The following is a 22668-nucleotide window of genomic DNA, read 5'->3' as shown; positions in this document are numbered from 1 at the left end:
CTATCAAACATTTTTTATGGAGGTTTGCTCCTTCTTACCCCAGGCTTAAACACATTCTAAAACAAGGCTTCTCAAACTGGCTTCTGCCTCAGAGCCACTCAGGGATTTTTATAGAAATGCAGATTCTGACCCAGGAGGTCTGGGGTGGGTCAGGCTTATACAGATCTAACAAGTTCCAGTACTGGGAATATTGCTAATCCTGTGGACCACACTTTGAGTAGCAAGGACATGAAGTCCTTCTGAAAAAAAATTTTTTTTTGAGTTTGTTTTTGTATTTAGTTCCTGAGCCCCTCAAAAAAAATCTCTGTAATTGATAATGTTTCATTTTTTTAATGGATTTTTTTTAATGTTTATTTATTTTTGAGAGAGAGAGAGACAGAGTATGAGTCGGGGAGGGGTAGAGAGAGAGGGAGATACAGAATCCAAAACAGGCTCCAGGCTCCGAGCTGTCGGGGGCTCAAACCCTAGAGCAGTGAGATCACGACCTGAACCAAAGGCGGACACTTTAACCAACTAAGCCATCCAGGTGCCCCAACACCGTGAATAGGTGTTTCAAGTTTCAAACAACTTGAAAATCTGTATTATTTATTAGGCTTAGCTATAAATATTTATTTCAAAAAATCAACTGAATTTTGGAGAATCAGAATTTGTTGGCTCAGACAAGATGCGAAACAATATGACCAAGATGAAGTTCTAACATGACGTGAGATAGAGCTTGTGGAGTGGTCAACCCATAGTCTTCCCAAGACTTCCTGGTTGCAGCACTCCAAGCTGTGCTTCTCAGGGAATGCCTCAGTGTGGGGACACTCTGACAGTTAATAGTGGCATTAGAAGAACTCTTTTGTGACCTAGAACACATCTTGTGCTCCCAAAGTGTTTAAAAGTCACAGTATTCCTCAGGGTGCCTGGGTGGCCCAGTTGATTAAGCATTCAGCATCTCTCAGTTATGATCTCAAGGTTCGTGACTTCAAGCCCCGTCTCGGGCTCTGCATTGACACTGTGGACCCTGCTTCAGATTCTCTGTCTCCCTCTCTCTCTCTGCCCCTCCCCTGCTTGCTCTCTATCTCTCTCTCTCAAAGTAAATAAACATTTTTAGAAAAGGCACAATACTCCCTGCGACAGTATTGGTGTGTAGCTTAAACAAAAATCATTTTTCCTTAATTACTCCTTTTAAGAGGTAAGCAGGCTTAGACCCTTATCACGGGGACGTAGTGGGTTGCCCAGGGTCATGTAATATTGCCTGAGGCTTCAAGTTCTTTATCTGTACTCATGGTGGGTACACAGTGCTGCTCGCTCTCTAAACCCAATGCGTATTAAATTGGATTTTGAGTGATTAGTTTTATTTTGGAACTTCTCCTTAAGATGACTTATTAAAAACAAAAACCTGAAAACTTCTCTTTCTTCAATTTTGTAAAGCTGTATACCCCAGAGATAAACCAGATATATTTTCAAAATTCTATCTTTTGAAAGCTGAATTTCTTCATGGTTTACATGTGGCAACATTAGTCACAATTGCTGGTTACTCTCCATGGAATTTTAGTTCTCTTACTACCTATGATATTAATATTATTTGAAACATTTACCTCACGTGTGCTAGAATTGCCTATAAAAAACAAACAAAGGCCATATAGTACCTCCTCCTTCTAGTGCGATTGCAAGATAAATGACACAAATCCATTCTAATTGGATCCAGAAATCCCTGGGCATTTGGCAATTAGTGGTAACAATTGTTCCATTAATAATGTATAATATTTCTAATGCCAAGTGTGTTGTGTGTTATTAAGCAAAAAAAAAAAAAAAAAGGGTCTGAGAAAGTCTTGATTTAAAAAACAATCTTGAGTGTGGCAAAACTTCAGTTTTGTGATGATTCAACATGCAGTGTGGATTTATTAAAGGCTGAAATCAAACTGTTCTTCCAGACTGTAAAAGAGGGGTCTGGAGCAGTGTTCTGCTTAAAATCAGTAACTCACTAAAAAATGTCTTCAGCCACAACCAAGTAGTGGGCATTAGATACGGGTCATCAGTTTTCACTGGAATGGTGGCAATGTCAGTTAGTATTTGTCAAAACCCTAAATACCTTGTAGTAAAATATTGCAACAACAGACTGTAAATGTTTGCCTTCGAAACTCTTGGAGAAGTAAGTGTACATGTGGACCTGGAAAATTACCTGAGAAACTGACTAATAGAACTGCTTCCATGCAGAGATGCTCTTGAGCTTGGAACATATCCCAAATTAGATATATTGAGATTGCCGAGCTGTAGTTTGCAATTCACATATTCCAGTACTTTCCATGGCAGCCTCTTAGGCTCCCCAGTGGCGGGATCCTTTGACTGTTCATACATACATGGGGGACTTTGTTCTCTGGAGCCTGAAGCTACAGTAAGATTTGGTAGAAAAAAGACTGTGTGGGGCATATTTGTGAGCTGTGCTTGGATGGTAAACTCAAACTTTGAAAAAAATCCCAAAGTGAGTAGCTTTTGAGTCTTCTGATCCCAGATGGAGTTAAAGACCACAGTTTAGTAGTACTCAGTGGCTCTGCAGGTCTGTCTATATTATGTAAAATGTCAGGAAATTTTGTGTTGGAAAAGTCATGGAGCCATTAGAAGGGTATGTAACAGATCTTGGTTTACCTGTGGCCAAGCCATTTTGTCCCACATTAATTCCTTTGGCCAGGGAAAAATGTTACTCTCTTACCTGAATTCTTGTTTCCCTGGTCTTGAAAATGGGTCGCAGCAATCTCCTTTACTAACTAGGTTTATCTGCTATTCCAGAGATCTCAGGAATCACTCATATTTACAACACTAAAGGGTCTACTGGCTGGAGTCAGTTTTCTCTCTTGAGACACCTTTTTCAAATATTTAGTCTTAGAAATGGCTGATGATCAGACTCATCAAGAAAATATAGGAAATGGCTATCCTGTTTGTTTTTATATTCTGAATTTTCCTGTGGCACTTATGTAAGTCACTGCCAGCCTGTAGAATGACAGATCTCCTTGTGTTGAATTTAAGCTCCTTGAGGACCCAGGCCAGGCATTCATCCTTGTGACTTCTCAGATCTAGTTTGGGCCATCAGAGAGGTCTCCCTGAGTGCCGCCATCTTTAGGAACTCTCTGGTCCCATTCACTGCATCTCTCAACAGCCAGCCTATAATGGAAGACAGTCCTGTGCTCTGTGCTTCAGCATCATAGCACACACCACACTGTCTTGTCTGTCTCTCCAAGCAGGCTCTGGGGATCGGATCTTTCACTTTTGTATCTCCAGTGCCAAATGCAGTAAGTGCTCAATGCATGTTGAAAGAAATGAATGAATGGAAGGCTCTTGATAAAGAATAGTTGAATTAAATCAAACAGGCACACCCTTTAGCTATCGCTGGGGTAGGATTTAGTGCAGGTGATGTAATGTAACTTGACAGGGTAGTTAAATATTGACAGGCAGGAGGAAGCATACTGGGAATGTTCAGAAAGAGGAAAGGAAGGTTTGACTGTGGCTGTCAGATCAAAGAGCTGAGGTGGTAAGGAGCCAAACTGAGTGGCTGCAGTGGTCCTGATGACCCAGGAAGGTCATTCGCTGGTTCACTTGGCTTCTGCTTCAGTAGAGGTAAGGTTGGGAGCCTGGCTGGGAAAATAATGGGTTGTGATATGAGTAAATGCAGACTCCGTGCCTGTGGCTCAGAGATGGCTGGCATCCCAGACACTCTGCTGGCCGCCCATTCTTGTGCAGCTTAGAATGATCCTCATTTAAGGCAAGGAACATGAGTTCTGTTTGAATCTATCTCCTCTCACCCCACCTTAGCACGTTCCCAAATGATTGGTGCTTTCACACAAGCTCTTAAAGTGATTGGGGTTGGATGCTGGTGCATGCCTTTGGAATGCTTAGTTGAGGACTTTGTCTATATGAATTCATTTGTGAGTGTTCTTTGATGCTAACGATTAGAGGCATGCATAGCGATAGGATTAGGAGGTCATGAACGTGTGCCGTGCTACCTGGATGCTGCTTTGTATATGCAGGAGTGGGACTGGAGGGAGACATACATTAGGCAGTGTTTTTAGCTCTCATATCAAATGAGAGAGCAAGCAGAGGTGAGTTCAAGGAGAATATTGGGTAGTGAGAAAATGCCAACAGACAGCAGTCAGAGCAATGGTTTAAGCAGGTCTGGCTTTGCATTCAGGAAGGGATATGGGTCACCTTGAGAAAAACACCTTATTTGATTTTAGAAACACTTTAATCAGTTGAAATATCTCAGGTTAGTTTTTAAGCAAAGAAAAGCTGGTGTCCTGCTCATAATTAAATAGTTACAGGCAGCATGAAGAAACAGCCAAGGCAAGTAGTTTCTTTTTAGTACCTTCACTTGTCTTTTAGGGAAGGAGAAAATTCTGGGTGGCCGACATGGGTTCAAATCTCAGCTTAGCAAGTGACCGAGGCAGCTTAATCTCCAGGGGTCTGTATTTCTTCATCTGTGAAATGGGTGGAACGAAGCCACCTGACTGGTTGCTGTGAGGCTTGAATGAAATAAGACATATAAAGCCACACTGGAGTCTGCCTGGTCTGGAGCAATTCCATCCAAAATATCAGCTTCCCTTCCCCAACTTCAAAAGGCTTATTTTCATTTATCTCTTTTTGGATAACAGCTTTATTGAGATACAATTCACATACTCTCATACCCACCCATTAAAAGTGTGCTATTGGGGGCGCCTGGGTGGCTCTGTCGGTTGAGCATCCGACTTGAGCTCAGGTCATGATCTCACGGTTTGTGGGTTCGAGCCCCACGTTGGGCTCTGTGCTAACAGCTCGGAGCTTGCAGCCTGCTTCAGATTCTGTGTTTCTCTCTGCCCTTCCCCTGCTCATGCTCTGTCTCTTTGTCTCTCAAAAATGAATAAACGTTAAAAAAAAAATTGAAAAAAGTGTGCCATTCAGTAGTTTTTAGGATATTCGCAGAGTCGTGCAGCCATCACCACTACCTATTTTGAAACATTCTCTCATCATAAAAAGAAACTGCATATGTGCTAGTGGTTACTCCTCGTTTCCTCTCAGTGTCCCCAGTTTTAGACAACACTGATCTCTTTTCTGTCCCTATAGATTTTCGCTGTTCTGGACAGTTCGTAAAAGTAGAATTATAGTATATTATCTTTCGTGTCTACTTTTTCACTCATCATGATATTTTCAAGGTTCATCCATGTGGTAGCATTTTTTATTGCCAAATAATATTCCATTGTATGGAGATACAACATCTGATTTATCTATTCATCACTTGGTGCATATTTAGATTATTTCTACTTTGGGGCTGTTACAAATAGTGCTACTATGAAATTCATGTAGCAGACTTTGTGTGGACAGATGTGTCTATCTTATCTTTTTTTAATGTTTACTATTTATTTTTGAGAGAGAGAACACATGAGTGGGGGAGAGGGGCAGAGAGAGATGGAGATACAGACTCCGAAGTAGGCTCCAGGCTCCCAGCTGTCAGCACAGTGCTCGACACGGGACTCAAACCCATGAACCGTGAGATCATGACCTGAGCTGAAGTCGATGCTTAACCGACTAAGCTACCCAGGTGCTCCTATCTTATCTTTTTAATATGGTTGTAAAACTAGGTTCTCCCACCCCATCTTCCTGAGGAATTGTGAGAGAGTGCAATAGAAAATACTGGGGTAGGCCACATTTTCCCCTGCAGAAGTTAAGGGAAATGGCAAAATGCTCATGTCTCTCCTTCAGAATGTTGTTCTACAACAAATGAGTCTTTAGCACTGTTTAAAGTCTTCTGTAAAAGTGGATCAAATAAACCAGCTTCCTGTACCAGCTTATGTGAACTTTTATATGTCTTGAGTTCTATATACATAATCACTATAGGGTCAAGTGTGTGCCAGGCATGCATATAAACACGCTTTTTGTTTGCAAAAAAAAAAAAAAATCATGAATGGTTTTACTGCTTAGGAAAATAGAAGCAGCATATGGAAGGGAAGGGGTTGCAAAATCAAATGTTCAAATGGCCCAGGGAAATGAGGTAAATAAATGAAATACGTGTCTGAGCTAAGCAACTCTGGGAGTGCAGCGAGTCATAGAAAGTCACCCATGGCCTTATTGTTGTGGAGTCATTAGGAGTGGGGGTGACTGTGGCAAACCAGAGAGTATGTATCCTGTATAAAAGGGGCAGAAAACATTGGAACTTGAGTTGATTGCGCTCATGTAGGTACTTGAGCTTACGTGGCAATGTCTTCTCGTTTTTTAAAGCAACTAATTTTAATTTTTTAAACCCACTTTTGGTCCAAATGAAATACATCTGTGAATCACATTGGCCCCACTGGGGATCAGTTTGTGGCCTTTCAAGTGAGGTAAAGCATATTACTTGGTGACCATAAAATCTGGGGGCTAATTTCCATGTCGTCCCTCCAATGACTGCATTATTCTTGGTTTGTCCCCATTTGTCTGACCCTCTGTTTCCTATTTGGAAGATAAGGGGGTTTGATGAAATGAGCTCAGTTGGCCTTTTCATCTCTAATGTTCCAGGCTTGCATAAGGACAGTCCCAGTTCAGGGTTCTGTCTCTGACACATTATGTGGAATATATTATGGACAGAAACCTAGTGTTCCAACTGACAACATACTTACAAGGCAGAAGGCATTCTAAGTAGCCTCCTTTACCCCTCTTACAGTGTGGGTCTTCTCCCAGCTTTTGGGATCTCCCAACTTTTGGCTGAAAAGGTCCTTTATTTTACCTTCATTCTGGAAGGATATTTCCTCTGTGAATAGAATTCTAGGTGGACAAGTTTTATTTTCTTTCATTGTGACCAAATATGTCCTCAGCCTGAACTCATAGGGCTAAAAAAAAAAAAAAAAAAAAATGCATCACCTTATTACTGTGTTGAACACTTTGTCTATTTTTTATTTATTTAAAACCTACCTGTTACAAGTACCAAGGGCAATGGAGTTCTCTAGTTCTGATATTTGAGGATTTCATGGCAAAATGTTTCCAGTCAAGATGCCCAAACGTGGCCAAGACCGCAGCCCCAGTAATGAAAGCACTATGTGTCTGCCTTGCCCTGGTGGGTGCCACGCAGTGGTGCCTTGATGCTGGGTTGCAGACTGCGGGAAATCACAGCCTGGATACCAGCTTGAGCTGTGCTCTTGAGTTCACTGCTCTTCGAATTCTTCTTCATTTCTCTCACAAGAGGCTGGTGTGGGAGTAACCTAAAACGGTACTAAAAGGGGGCGGGCAGGAGAAAGGGGAAAATGGGTGATGGGCATTGACAAGGGCACTTGGTGGGATGAGCACTGGGTGTTGTATGTAAGCGATGAATCATGGGAACCTACCCCCGAAACCAAGAGCGCACTATAGACACTGTATGTTAGCTAACTTGATGATAAATTAAAAAGATAAAATTAAATATATAAATAATAATAAAAAAAATAAAAACAGTTATAGAAGAGCCGCATATTTCTCTGTTTGGGAGTAGCCCTGAGGTCTGAGCAGTCCAAGTACCACACACTTGGGTTTGCTGTACTTTTCATTCCTTTTATTAATTTGCTGTTCCCATTTGACAGTTCATGAGACTGAGGTGCAGTGCTCGTTCACGGTGTGGAGTGATGAGCTGCAGAACTGAAGTCAGGATGCCCATCACCCACCGTACTTGTCGGTCACTTGGCTGCACTGATGGTTTCTGCCTCAGCTAAATAAATCGCTAAAGCAAGGGCGGAGAAGTCCCAGGTAGTAGCTTGTAACACTGTCCTCTGAGAAAATGTCAGCTGTAGGGAGCAGTTGGTAAAGGCCCAAGTCATATGTTGCCTGTATTTAAGTGAAGTGAGCCTCCAAGTTTCTTCCTGTCTGCTCCTTGCATTCAGGCAAGTTTGCCTTTGAAACTCTTGACTGAGACGTCTTAGTTTTAAAGTAAACAGTGTATTTCCCCGTCACAGCTTAGCATTTATCACAACCCCCATTGTTTGAATTTTTTGTTGTTGTTGTTACAAGTTTCAGACAAATTTCTCTCATTGCGGTTGACATTCATTCCCTCCTGCTCCTTTTCTTCTCACTGAAAGTGCTGAACAGCTGGCTGCATTGACGACATTAATAGCCCTCTGCCGTGCTGGTCTATTCAACCCATATTCCATCTCCAGCCTTCTCTTCTCCAGGCAAAATAATGCCGGGATGATTCAGCCTTTGCTCCCAGGTCCTATTTTGCTATCCTTTGATCTACATTGTGGTCCTCTGGATCCTCCCATTGAAGGCATGGAGGACAATAGCTCCATCTTGTAAACAGTGCACTGAGGCCTCTCAAATGAGAGGTCACAAAGCCCGGAGCTCCTGTCCCAACCCCTCGGATTAGCATGTTTCCCACAAAGTGCGCAGAGGCGTGAGCTCTCTGCTGGAAGGACACCTGCCACTGACCGGGCACTTTGCTGGCTGGTTGGCAGGCTGACTTCCTGAGCTCGCGGAATCAACCTGAGAAAGAGCGTCCGGGGTTGATTCCATGCTGTGACATCTTTAGGAGTGCCACAAGCTCACCTCCTGGGAGAGAGGTGTGTGCCTTCTGTCAGGGAGCAGGGGAGCAGGGGAGCGGGGGAGGGGGAAAGGCAGTTGGAGGCTAATGGGAAATCGCCTTTTGGGGTTGTCACAAATCATGAGATACTGGAAGAACTGGCCCTTCTGGCTCCTCTGGGGCTGATCCCAGCAAAGTGCCAATGATCAGGGGCCAATAATTGGAAAAACCAGATGAGTCAAATGGAAGAGAATGTGCTCCCTTAAAAGAAACAAAACAAAATGCTACTTTTTTTTTTTTTTTTTTTGTATTTTAAAATATACTCTCTGGGACAAAAAGAAAGATATTTTCATTATTCATATTAAAGTGTGAGAAGAAAAGTGGTTTTCATTTTAAGCAACATTTTTAAAGCAGAGTATCTGGCAACCCGTTCACTGAAACTTGCATTTCTTACTCTCATTCTAAACATTGACCCACGCTTAGATGCATGCAAACGCACATGTTTGGCAGAGAAGGGTTTTGTAAAATAAAAAGATGCTGCACTTGGAGGCCTGTTTTTCCTAAACTTGGAAAGTCGCATGTTGCTTTAGAAATAGAGTTTTCTCCAGCATAAGCCCCTTTGATCTTGGGTCCTTAGAGGTTTCTCACACAAGCATAGAATGGGTAGTCTGGGCCGAGCTGAAATCCTATTGAGTGACAAAAACAGAAAAAAACAGCTAATAAACATCCTGCGGAGTGTGGCTGTTTCAACATGATACCCAATGAACTTGTTTGGATAATGCCCAAACCGATTCTTTTCAATGCTAGGTTGGGCACTAGACCTTTTCCCCTGCAAATCCAATTTAACAGTAGAGGGGGACTCGCATCTTTCAGTCATAGCCAGGCCATTCTCAGAAGCCCAGGGTGTCCATTTGCCGGGATTGTTCTCATCAAGGCAGCACAGAGGATGGCTTCTCTCCCCTTCGAAAGGTGCCAAATTCTCAAATACTGAGACTTTCTCAAATGTGAAAAAGTTGTTCCAGAGTAAATGTTTTTTTCTCTATAGTCTGATATGTGATTTCTGACAAACACATCCAAAAGGTGTCTCTACTGAGCCTGTTTCAGAAAACAGAACACGTGGATTTGCTAGGAAAGGAGGACTGGAATAAGATGTGTCCTGATTTCATTCTGGGAAAGAAGGGACCTCATCTGTCCCGTTTCCCACTGGAGCCAGGGTCCCATGAGGCCCCTGGCACAGAGGATGGCATTGTCCAGTTACTTGTTTTATGTGTAGTAACCTGCCACATCATGAAGACGTAGGGGAGACCTGAGATTTCTCCAAGCCAAACAGAAACCTAAGATCTCTTAGCAGCAGAGAGGACTGACACTAAATGAGGAATAGAAATATTTCATTCACTGTGACTATTGGTATAACTCACTGATTCTCAAAATCCAACCAAGTTGCTTTCGATTTACCACTACCACTCACAGTGATGTTTTACTTTTGCTCAGATAAATTCGTCTCTGGGAATCAAAACCATACTTGATTGCTGTCTGCACCTGTATCTAGGACTGTATATCCATTCAGAATAAGTGATGCACTTCAAAAATGGAAAAAAAAAAAAAAAAAAAAGAAAAATAGTTTTGTCCTTTTTTTTGCCCCAAAAGCCTCAAAAAAAAAAAAAAAAAGTCTTTGTATACAGACAAGGGATGTGTGGCTACAACAAAATATTTGAGAAAGAAATAAAAATCCCATTTTGAGGTAAAGCTCTATTTTGGGAATTAAGAGTTTACCTTAATTAAGGAAGTTGCAAATTATTTGCATGTCCTGTTGCCCTGTGGTCAATGGAACCCCTGGTGAGCAAACAACACTTGTTCAAAGCAAGAGCCAAAGCCCCTCTGACCTTTCAATGGATTGTCTGAGGGGGATGGTCAGCTGGACCCAGAGTAAACTGGCCTGCAGCTGCTCTGCCAGCTGGCTGTCACACACAGGAAAACTTGGAGGGGACCCATGGCCCCACCAGATGCCTTATGGCAGGGTTCAGTTGATGCCCCACACAGTGCAGACCAGTTCCATATTTCATCTACAATGATTGGGTTTGCATGTCGTAGCCATTACTTTCAGACTAGCGGAGGGAGCGCCTCCCATTTATAATTTAATTTCGCAAATGCACGAGCTGTGGTCGCGTCAGCAGCCCCTGGCCACCGCCAACTCACAGACTTCTGGCATTTTGCAAGGAACTCCAGATACACAGTCTCTTTGGCTGGGACACAGTCCTAGTGGCAACATGAATAACCCACTTTTGCCAGTATGAAGTGAGGTTGCATCAGTGGGGACTGCAGGAGTGAATTAACCCGTGTAACCAAACTGAGTAAATCTGAGGATGTAGTGGAGAGAAGCAGCTTGCTCTGTGTATTTACTGATTTGGGAAACGGCTAAGCATAAAGGGAACATATTGCGGGTCAGAGTTCAACACCGGAGAGGAATGAGAGAAACCTATCAGTGAGTCCCTGACACACCAGGCCACTTGAGGGACCATTAGCCAGGGCCTACATCTGTCCCTGAATTTTAAATGCAATTTAACTCTCTTGATAAGTTAACTCGTGTATTAAAGAACATGTAAAAATATCATGCTTTGTCCCCATTTGCGGCCCTAATAGACTTCTTACAGAGGAAATCTGATTTTTATAGCTGAAATTGTGACAGCATCATTATTAGAATGGCCTAGCCAGAAAGAATTGTGGCATCTGAGCATGATGTACATGGTGGGGGCAAGGTGGTAGAGAGATAGGCGTTATATTGAGCCGAGGAAGGATTTGTGTTTCATAAACACAAGGATGGGCCTAAATGTGAATCGATGTCATTCCTTTTTTTTTTTTTTCATGAAGCAAGGAATGACCTCAATTTTTCCTCTCTGTCTTTACCCTTTGGCTCTTTTGCCCTTTGCTGCTTAGTGATAATGGGAGCATTTCATTGCCCTTGGGGTAAATGATTCCACTTGAACAATTTACCATGTGAAAACCAAAGGGGACAGGTTTTCAATGTGGAAAATGCTTTAACCTCAGAAAACCAGAAGGCAGACTCAGTTTGGAATGACAGCCTGTCTCTGAATCACAGAGTGTGCATATATGAAGAGATCCAATTAAAGTATGTGTCCTGATACCTCTCAGTTTTGGTTAAGTGAGGCCTTAACCTAATGCTTATTTTGTAAGAATTTTAGAGCATTTGTGACTTTAAGAACTCACTATGTTTTATGTGACTTCTGAGTTATGACAGAAATTGCAATAGCATGACATTTAGTACGGCATTGATTTTTCTTGGAACCCATCGTAAGTGGTTCTGCAACTATAGAAGAATACTGTAATGATACCTATTATGTGCACAGCCCCAAGGGAACCAGGACAGTGAGGTGTCCTTGTATTCTCACTCATGATGCAGTGCTAAACTCCAGACAAATTGTACAAACTCTTATGACCTTTTGAACAACCAACCCTTCAACTCCATCACTCTTTACAGAAGAATGGGAAAAATCTAGTGTCCATTGGGACTGGAACAATAACATAAATAAGTCAAGCAGGGTTGGTGCAGAATGGGGCACAGCATAGATTTTCATTTCCTTCTTGGGGAATACAATGCTACTCTGCTTCCTCTGTTATGATAGGATAACACGTTACTGCAGGAACATGGTGTGGGCCTGGTGTTGCCAGATCTAATAACTCTTCAAGAACAGCTAGAAATGAAGATTTTTATATAAAATTTCTTCTGATTTGTAAAGGTTAGCTCATTTAAAAAAAAAAAAAAAACTTTTTGTTTTGAGGTAATTGTAGATTTGCATGCAGGTGTAGAAATAATCTAGAGAAATCCCCTATGCTTTTCCTCTTATTTCTCTTGATGGTAACATCTAGCATGCTCTGGTAGCAGGGATCACAACCTGGAGATTGACACCAATACACGGAACCAATACACTGACCTTATTGGCTCGTTATTGCTAAACTTTGTGCAGACCAATCAGAGCACATTTGATGGACAGGATTGGACTGTCTTACTACCTCTGCTTGCAGCTTCTGTGTATTACACTCTTGCTAGATTTAGGAGACCGGCCCATACTTTTCTTTGGGTCCCCACTGCTGAAGCTAGAAAAGCTGTTTAGAACTTTACTAGAAGGTGAACCTCTCCTAGCTCTTCCTTCCGGAATGCTTTTCCAGTCTTTCGGTCTGAATTCCACTCCCTCCCTGCCTGTCTGTGTGTGCAGTGTGGGCTCTCTCTGACACTTGCACCTTTTTTCCTCAGTTTCCACTTAAACTTGGTCGATTCTGCTTGTGTCCTTCAGGCAAGCCTGTCCTTGCAGGCCCTCTGGACTCACAACCATCTCATACTTGCTTTCTTCAAATTCCCTCCCACCTGCTTTTTCTCCCCTAAACTCCCAACACACACTGAAAGCAAGCACTTCAAGGTGGTGTATACCCAAAGTATTTGTGCTGGAATTTTGAAATCTCAAATATTTGTTTAAATAAAGTGATTCACGATTTGGAGATTACAACTTTGGAGTTGTTTTGTTTTTACAACATCTGTCATAAAAAGCCAGTTTCTATTGTAAATGGTTTTAAGGCCTCTATGGTATTTTTTTTTAAATGCCAATAAAGTCTCAGAGTGTTGGGGTTGAAATATGCTTCTAGATTTCTTTCTGTTTTGTAATAAGTGAAGCTGGAGACTGCCCTGAGTGTTTCTTGATTGTCCTCACTGACCTTGGCACCTTTCCAACCTAAGTGTAGAAATAGTTCCTGGTCATTCCTGGTCCAGGAATGCCATTCCTGGTCATTCCTGGTCACCATGACAAAATGTGGGAAGAGGCATTACTCCAGAAGAAGGCACAGCAAGGGAGACCAAAGCCTTCTGAGTACCATTGCCAACGTTGGAATGTGGAGTTCAGAATCAGGAAGAACATGTCAGGGAAGAAAAGGGGCATAGCCTAGTGTTTCCTCAGCACACAGTAACCATTATGGCCTTTGGTGGGTCACAGTCCAAAGCCAGCTGCCTTCTCTCCATTTTTTGACCCCTCAATATTGTGCATGAACAGTAGTTGGAGGTAGGAATAATAAAACTTAGTTTGAAGCTCCTTCTCAGATGACAATAACCTTCCTCGTCTAGCAGAAATGGTGATTCTCAAGTGTGTGTATATCATAGGGAGGAAGCAGGGGAAGAAGAAGGGGATAGAAATAATGGGAAAATAAACCCAAAGTCAAATTTCCCTGGAATTAACTACAGTTGATCCTTGAACAAGATGGGGCCAGGGGTGCCAACCCCCCTGTATGATCAAAAATCTGTATATGACTTTTGACTCCCCAAAACTTAAGTACAAATAGTCTCCTCTTGGCCAGAAGTCTTACTGAGAGAACATACATAGTCGATTAAAACACATTTTGTATGTTAAAAGTTTTACATGCCATATTTTTATAATAAAATAAGCTAGAGAAAAGAAAATGTTCAAATCATAAGAGAAAATACATTTACAGTACTGTACCTTATTTTTAAAATTCCACATATAAGTAGATCCATGCAGTTCAAACTTACACTGTTCAAGGGTCAACTGTGCTTCGTTTCTGGGCTCCCACACTGTTGAATTAATGGATCATTGGGCTTATGCTTCCCTTACCAAGCAAGAGAAATCAATTTTAGGAGAAAGGAGCTAAATTGTGCTTGGGTCCCCACTCCCTTTATCTCACTTAGACCAGAGAGCGCAGAGGTGTTCTTCCTATTCTGTTTTGTACTGTCCCTGGTTTCTCCAAGCCCTTCCTCAATTTGACTCTGAAGGCTGTGTCTCCATGGGTCCTAGCCAGCGCTGCCTGCCTCTCCACTGAACGCAGTGAAAATGAGTGGTGCATCCATCCTTGGGCACACACACTAGTCATTCTTCTTCCCTCTGATGATCCTTCTTTTTGCCCCACATGCCTTCCCTTGCGTCCCACAAGCCCTGCCGTTGCCTTCCCAGATGGCACATTCATTATGCCAGCCATTACCTGGCAGCCCTGCCTTTCAGAAGGCAAAAGCCTTCTCTATGATCCCAGGTATCTCTCCTTCCCTCACTGATATACATGACTCTGCAGCAGAGAGGACGTGGCAAAGACTGGGTCCTGTTCTTCCTGATCCTGCTCTGTGGGACACAGCAAATGACAGAGGCTTTGCCCTTCAGTTTTCACATCTGAAAACAGTAATATGCGGTAGGGATTGTTACTGTCTCTCTTTTGTAGGTGAAGAAACTGAGGCTAGGAGAAGTGTAGGAAACTTTTCCAAGGTCTCACAGGTATGGCAGCTCCATATCCAGGGGAGGACTTTATATTGATGGGATTTCCAGTACCCCTCATGTCATGGACTATAGGAGGGGAGGGAAGGGGTCTTCCTTGAGTGCTTTAAAGTAAGTCACTTTACCCCTGGGGACCTTTTAATAATGATCAGTGCCTAGGATTCTGATTTAGTCTGAGGTAGATTTGAGTATCAATAGTTTTTAAAAGCAGCCTGGGTGATTTTAGTGTACAGCCATGATTGAGATTCCTCCTCTACATCAGCTTCAGCACCTGTCAGAACTATATGGAGCACTTGGTAATACACTGTCACTGGGCTTCAGTCCTGGAGTTTCAGATTCTGTAAGTCTGTGGTGGGCCCGAGAATTTGCATTTCTAACAAATTCCCCATGAGGCTGCTGCTGCACATCAATGTTGGGGATCGTAACTTTGCACATATGTGGATGGAAGTTTGGGGTGTAGATAGGTCTTCATACTTACTGAGCACCGGCTAAGTACCAGGCAGATTGATCACATTATATGATTTAGCCTATAGGTGACACTTCATCTTCCCAAGAACCTTTTGATTTAGGTATTATTATTCCCATTTAATATATGGAGGAAACTGAACTCCACAGAGGTTAAATCTTTGCTTCTCAAACTGGAATACATGGGGATGTAGCAGGGATTATAGAAATGACACTGTGAATATCACATAACTTCCTGGTCCATGAATTTCATTGGCATTAGCCATACTCCTTGCTGAACAGGCTTGGACAGTTCAAAGGGAAATACCCCTGTTACCTGTACATTGATTATCTTAACTTTAATGTATATTCTAGGCCAGTGGAGCCAACAAGGTGCAGTAGATTGTTAAATTATGGATATAAATTCTGCCCATTCTACTTCATAGTTGACATGAAGAGGCAAATGGAGGGTAAAATGAGGCTTGAGAGTCATTATAGTACCCTGTGGATAGAGTCACGTTTCAAAGCAGCCTTGGGCTCTCACTTTACTGGGTCTGTGATTGACTTTTATAATGGAGAAGATGGAGTTGGCTTTATTATAGAATCTCTAGTACCACTTTTATTAGTCATTAGTTATGTTACAAGGATGTTTCCTAAATAAGTTTTTACCTTATTCCAGTTATTATGTCTAAGAGTTTTGGGGGACATTTTGATTTTAAAAAGTCTATTTTTATGTGGTCAGCCATATAGATTGATCTTCCATAGCAAAGTCTGAGTAAATGCACATACTAAAAATTTTTTTAATGTTTATTTATTTTTGAGACAGACAGAGTGCAAGTGGGGGAGGGGCAGAGAAAGAGGGAGACACAGAACTTGAAGCAGGCTCCAGGCTATGAGCTGTCAGCACAGGGCCCGATGTGGGGCTCAAACCCACAAACTGCAAGATCATGACCTGAGGTGCAGTTGGAAGCTTAAGCGACTGAGCCACCCAGACACTCCAGTAAATGCACGTATTATAAAGTCATCTCTTATGAGCTTCCTCATGGACACACATTTCTTCATCATTCTTGAGTCATGGGCTCCTTTATGAACCTGATGAGCAGTGTAGGTTTTCCTAGAGTAGTACACATGCAGAGGGCCTTGCTTTTCAGAGCATCCATAGACCACTGAAGTTCATCCATGGATCCTAGCCATGGGCCCCAGGTTCAGAAACCCCTGCTCAAAGCTTCTCTATGACAAAGTCTGTGACTGTCTGAAGTTGTATCTGTAATGTCAGGTGCACCGTCTGGCTAGGAAGGTACTCAGTCAATGTCAGAGAATGAATGATTTCTATAAGACCAATGAGGTAGGAAAGGTGTTGAGTACTTGTACTTACTGTGACATAAATGTTGTGTTTGTAACAGCATGTCAGGACATTATGGTGTGACAAGGTACCCCCGGACCTCTGTTGGCTGCCCAGCAGGAGGAGTACAGGGAGTATTCTGTCTGAGTCAGCCTGTAGCATGTCAGTGTATTCTGGTCTCTGACACTAAGTCTATATATACTGTGTGGCTCCTTGCCTTGTGCTTTCTCTACTTGATTTAGTGCCATGAACCCTGACTATTTGGGCTTAGATTGTCAAAGCTGCCTCCTACGGTTTCTTTTCTTTATTTCATGTTGTTCTCTGCAATCTTGGCTTGAAGCATGAATCCCCAAGCTGGTTTCTGTGGTCAACCTGGCACAAACAGGGAGGATTCTAACCCTGGGCATGGAAGTCTGGATATCTTTGGAGGATGCAGCAGGGAGAGTAATCTCCATGTTATGATATTCACAATTTACTTCAAAACCCTTAGACCAGTGTGATTTTAAGTATGTGCTAGCTAGTTTAAATTTCATCATAGGGGACGGTCAGATTTCCTGAGAATTCCCATGCCAGGTGTGGTTAGTCATACTCCAGGGGAAGCTTCTAGAAGCATTTTAGCCAGCTACCCATTTGTTAATATCTGAGGTTTTGTGAACATCAGAATTTGCTTCTGGTTGTGAAATTAGTGAATTGCTAGTTAGCTTGACAAATGTTAGAAATGATCTCATTGGTGAAGTTCAAGGTATTAGTATTTGCTCTATATGGGTAAGCTATTTGTATATATATTAGTTATATGTATTCTGTAAGCTTACCTCCCTATCTCTCTCTCTCTCTCTCTCTCTCTCTCTCTCTCTCTCTCTTGATTTACCACTGAAGCATAAACAGGGTTGAAGACTAGTAAGGCCTGTCACTTGCTCCTTTGGAGATGGCACTTGAATCTTGTTTCCTTTTTTTAAAGGTTTATGTATTTTAAGAGAGAGAGAGAGAGAGAGCAAGAGAGGGGCAGAGAGAGATGGAAAGAGAGAGAATCCCAAGCATGGGGCTCGAATTCACCAACAGTGAGATCATGACCTGAGCTGAAATCAAGAGTCAAACACTTAACTGATTGAGCCACCCAGGCACCCCAAATCTTGTTTCCTATGTCTTTGCATAGTTATAATTGCTCAATGTCTACTAAAAGGATAATAGCATACTGCCTCTGGGATGTTTGGTGTCTGCCTCTAGAAAACCTTTCATGACAGGTGGTGAGAGTGGCATAACCAGGACCTAGATGTGGGGCTTCCTTGTACTTGCCCAACAGGTTCTAAGGCCTTTTTCATGCCTGTTGGCTAATCCATGTTTATTGAATAAATATTTACATATGTGTAGGGGCATCTGATCTAGGTTTGCTTTTTTTGTATATAACTTAGTAGCAAGGTCAGACTTCTTTGATAGATGTCTGATAGATGTCATTATCTACCAAAAAGGACCTCTGTGTTTTGTGCAACCAGATTGGTGGAAAACAGTTTACAGCACCCTGGCTCTATGGAAGATTTACTTTCAAGAGAGATTCCATATATTAAGTTTTGCTGTGGTAACAACCCAGAAAAATGCAATGGCTACAATAAGCAAAATTTATTTGTCATTCTTTGGGGTTGCTATGGCTCTGCTGGGTCCTTCCTAGGCTTGGCTAGGCTAGACTCCAGCCTGTAGGGTGAGCCTGTTCCATCTACCTTGTCCCAGAGCCCAGACTGCAGTAGCAATCCTCCCTGCTATGCAGGGGCATGTTGACCTCTTGGAAGAGGCACAAACACAAGAGGAGCAGGCCAGAAGGCTCTGCTTGGAACTGGCTGTGACTTCTGCCCAAAGTCATTGGTGGTGGGAGGTGCTTTGAACTTGTCCTACCAGCAGGAGTAGGAGGAAAAGGAGAATTATGAGCAGATAGTATAATCTATCACCCTCCAAGGTAGTGACAAGGCCTTAGACAAGGCCTCTCTGTCCCCTTAGTCACCAATGGAATGTCAATTACAGTCAGTTCCTTAAGCATTAACAAGTATGTGTCAATTGCCATCCATTTGCAAGATGGGAATGAATCAGAGATGTGAAAAGCATAGTTCTTGGCCTTGGGGAGCTTTTAGTCTTAGAAGGAAGAAATAACTTGTGCCTCAGAGAGCATTTAGGTTTACCGTGGAGCAGCATTCAGACTGAGTTGAAAAAATACATATACTACACACAAAGAGAGCACAGACTTTGGGCCATCCCCAAATCTATTGTACGAGTAGGAATAGTGGGCCTGTTGTTCTGTGGCAGCACTGACTGGACTCCATGCCTCCAGGAGAGGAGAGACCAATGGTTTCATGACTCCCCTTTTTGTGGTCACACCTACAGTCAGGTGTTTTGTCCCCACTCAGCAGTGAGAAGAGAGGAAAATACACTTAGACAAGGTCTATGGGCTGTGTACCTCTAGGGACACTACTTAAGTTTTCTGGGCCCTTGGATTTTTCTCTTAGAAAATGAGACCTGTAGACTAGCTCATGAAGTCTGTGACCCCAGTTACATAGGTATGATCTGCCTTTGGGTTCTCTTTGGCCTAGATCCCCTCCAATTAGGGCAGCTAAGACTTATGAGACTGTTCTCACCTATCCTAATGCTGGCTAGTCTTGATACCCTGTAATCTCCCCCTCTCAAACATCACTATAAAATCAGGCTCACTTGTGTATGTATACAGTGTGTGTGTGTGTGTGTGTGTGTGTGTGTGTGTGTGTGTGTAAATTTGTTGTCTAACCCCAAACTTTGGTTTTGTTGTTACATGATTTGAAGTTGAAGAATTTGTTGCGCATCAATTGTAGTGTTCTCTGTGTTTTGCACTGTCCAGGATGGCACTTATGGGGTATCTTTTCTCAGAATAGTCACAGTGTGATGTGTATTTCACAGCAGCCAGCTCGGGAGCTGGGGACACACTCATTCATGGCATTGGCCTCTTCTTTTCTTCCTTTTCTTTTTTAAAGTTTATTTATTTATTTTGAGGAGAGAGAGCACGCAAGCATGAGTGTGGTACGGGCAGAGAGAGAGAATCCCAAGCAGATTCCTCACTGCCAGCACAGAGCCCATTGTGGGGCTGGAACCCACGAATTGTGAGACAATGATCTGAGCCAAAACCAAGAGTCAGATGCTTAACTGACTGAGCCACCCAGATGTACCCATGGCACTGAGCTCTTCTTTTTTTTTTTTTTAAATTTTTTTTTTCAATGTTTATTTATTTTTGGGACAGAGAGAGACAGAGCATGAACGGGGGAGGGGCAGAGAGAGAGGGAGACACAGAATCGGAAACAGGCTCCAGGCTCTGAGCCATCAGCCCAGAGCCTGACGCGGGGCTCGAACTCACAGACCGCGAGATCGTGACCTGGCTGAAGTCGGACGCTTAACCGACTGCGCCACCCAGGCGCCCCGGCACTGAGCTCTTCTAAAGGAGCCCTGGGCTCAGCCTATTAAGGGGACTGCCTCGTTCTCCCCATCCTGTGTAGGGGTGCAGGGAATGTGATTGTTTGCCTCCCCTCCATCTCACCCACCCACCCACCCGCCCAGCCTCAGCCCCAGCCCCCAGCACTATCTCTTGCCCATCTTCTTCCCAGGCTTGCTGAATTGTTTTGAATGCTGTGGTAAATGGATTTTTCTTCAATGGAAACTGGGCAAATCTGGTTTGGACTACAAACCACTCAAGGTTTTAAAAGAAGCCAACAGTTGGGACCAGGATTAGACTGGTTTCTCTGTTTTCATGGTGTACAGACAAGCCCTAAAGGAAAACAACGTAGTTATCCTGAGAGCAAACACTTGTGCTTCTAAGAAAACTTGAAAATCTCCACTGATCAGCACCTGAACAATAGCATCTCCTTACTTGCAAGTTAAGGCAAAATTCCTGGAGCCCTTATTTCATCTTTAATAAGCATTTCTTTATGATAAGCATTTCTTATCATAAAACTCGGTTCCTGTGCTTTTCATTTGGTGTTGTATGAATTCACTTGTTTGGCAGAACAGATGTGGCTAGAGTCTGGTATGAACCTGGGGCCCAGAAATGCCTCATTTTCCTATTTGGGGGAATACTCTCTGAGTGTTCTTCTTGTTGGATCTGAGACACAGGGGGACTCAGGAGAGTTGTCAGAAAGGTTGGGTTCATGTTAAAAATAGTGCTAAAGACTGAAGACTCCCCTGCCTCCAGTGGGAGAGACAAGAGTCTGGTTGATAAGAACAGTGCAAATCCTCCTGGAAGGCAGGGCCAGGTGGATCTTGAAATGGACTTTGCTTCTTTGCGTGAAGGTGAAGGAGCTACAGTGTGGCTTAGGTCAGTGTCCCTGGGAACACACCAGTGTGGTCTGTGTCTGCCCAGTCCTTTGCGTGCATGGAGTTTACTCAGCAGAAAGCTCTGTCTGCATTCCTGCCACAAATAGATTCCCAACTTTGATCTTTTATTAACTTAATTAATCATTAAACTCTTTTCCCCCATTAAACTCCTTTTACTGTTTTTCAGTGTCTTTCTCTCTCTCTCCCCCTTCCCTCCCTCTCTCCTTTCTTCCTTCCATCTTTATTAAGAGTTTTTGTTGTTGTTGAACAAATTGGGGCCGTACCAAAAGGACATGAGGCAGACCCAGCCTCAGGGAAAGTGTGGAATGGGGAGGTGCTTGGTGAAAGCCCTCCCAGCCCTGTCTCTTTCCTCCTGTGTCATAGCTTGGCCCTTCTGACTTGGGATTCCAGGGTTTTTATGCTCCATTCTAGCTACCCACACAACCCCTTCCCCTGGCATCCCACTTCTTCTCTTCTCTCACAAGTGGCCTTTCTCCAGAACTCCTCAGGACTCATCAGAATGATTCATTCTTTTAGTGCAAATCAATGTAGCTAAGTGAAGGGAAATTGTCCTCATTCATCTGGGAAAGAGGAGAATAACTATATCAATACTAAGGTAAAACTGCCTAAAATCCCCTCTTCACTCAAAGGTTAAATCAGGCTTCTAATTTGAGATGCTGTTGTTGATTTATTGATGACATGTGTGATTAAGTAAAATCCCAACATGACAAGAAACGATAATAGGCTGGAGCTTTGTAGAAGGTGCTTTTAAAAAGCTGTGGATCTTCAAATTAGGGAGTTTATAGATGTTTAAATTATTCCCCCAAAGCTTAGATACTATCAAAGGATGGCCTGTTTTCTATTTTACCAAAAGAGACAACTTATAAAAACAGCTGCCATTAATTAATTCAGTAAAGATGTATACCTACTGTGTTGTGTTCTGTTGTAGATACTGGGATATAGTGTTAAGAGAGACGAGCCACTGTTCCCATGGAGCTATACCTCTAAAAGGAGAGATAGCTCCTTTTAGTATAGGAACTATACTAAAACACCTGTATAGGAACACCTGGGAAAGATGTATGGTAGGAAAGAAATTAAACAGAGGGATAAGATCAGTTAGGACCAAGGGGGAATTGGTGGTTTGTGGGGGGGTGGTGCAGTTAAGACCGACATGACAATAAAGATACTAAAATAATAAGGAGGCAGGCCTTCAAAGATCTGGGAGAAGTGTGATCTAGGAAGGGGGAAGCAGCAAGTGCAAAGGCACTGAGGTAGGAATGAAGTTGACATGGCTAAGAAACATAGAGGTAAGTGTAGCTGGAGTATAACAAACAAGAATATTATTTGAATAAGAAACAGGAAATGTAGGCAGTGGTCACTTTCTATTTGCTCTTGTAGATCATGCTAGATCATGACCTTGTAGATAGATCATGTTTGAATCTAGGTCTGACAAATGTGGGAAGGCTGACCATTGGTAGTGAATCCCTCCACTGCATGATCTGAGTACTTAAATGCTGTTGGAGAGTTGACAGAAAAGGAACAAGTTGAAAGTGAGTTTTGAAATCCAGGAGGAAAAATGATGGCTGGAGAGAGAAAGGCAAGGGGGTCGTCTGCTAGTAACATCATTTATTGAAATAAAGGATATATGAATATCCCAAAAGTCAAGAGAGAAGGACAGTCATTTGCAAGAAAGAACAATTGGCAAATGTCCCTTTGCATAATACAAGCATAGAGTGGTATAGTTTTTCTGCTTATAAAACGAAATCTGGGGGCACATGGGTGGCTTAGCTGGTTAAGCATCTGACTCTTTTGGC

The 22668-nt window shown here is 42.7% G+C and overlaps 1 protein-coding gene across 6 annotated transcripts in view; it reads left to right on the top strand.

The window, feature by feature from the left end:
- The window catches only part of NCKAP5 (NCK associated protein 5), a 993237-nt gene that overhangs the window by 235553 nt on the left and 735016 nt on the right, over window positions 1–22668 (top strand). The window contains exon 1 of one of the 6 annotated variants that reach the window (XM_086718454.1): window positions 478–3597. The exons of the other annotated variants lie outside the window; for them this stretch is intronic. Within the exon in view, the coding sequence (XP_086574580.1) occupies window positions 3547–3597 (51 nt within the window). The 5' untranslated portion in view covers window positions 478–3546. Of the gene's footprint in view, window positions 1–477; window positions 3598–22668 lie in introns of those variants that run through there. 6 annotated transcript variants of the gene reach the window in all.

This window comes from Puma concolor, chromosome C1, assembly GCF_028749965.1.
Source record: "Puma concolor isolate L17-30 chromosome C1, mPumCon1.1.hap2, whole genome shotgun sequence".
NCBI classification, from domain to species: domain Eukaryota; kingdom Metazoa; phylum Chordata; class Mammalia; order Carnivora; family Felidae; genus Puma; species Puma concolor.
Note: the sequence above shows the minus strand (reverse complement) of the source record. Positions and strands in the feature narration are given on the sequence as shown.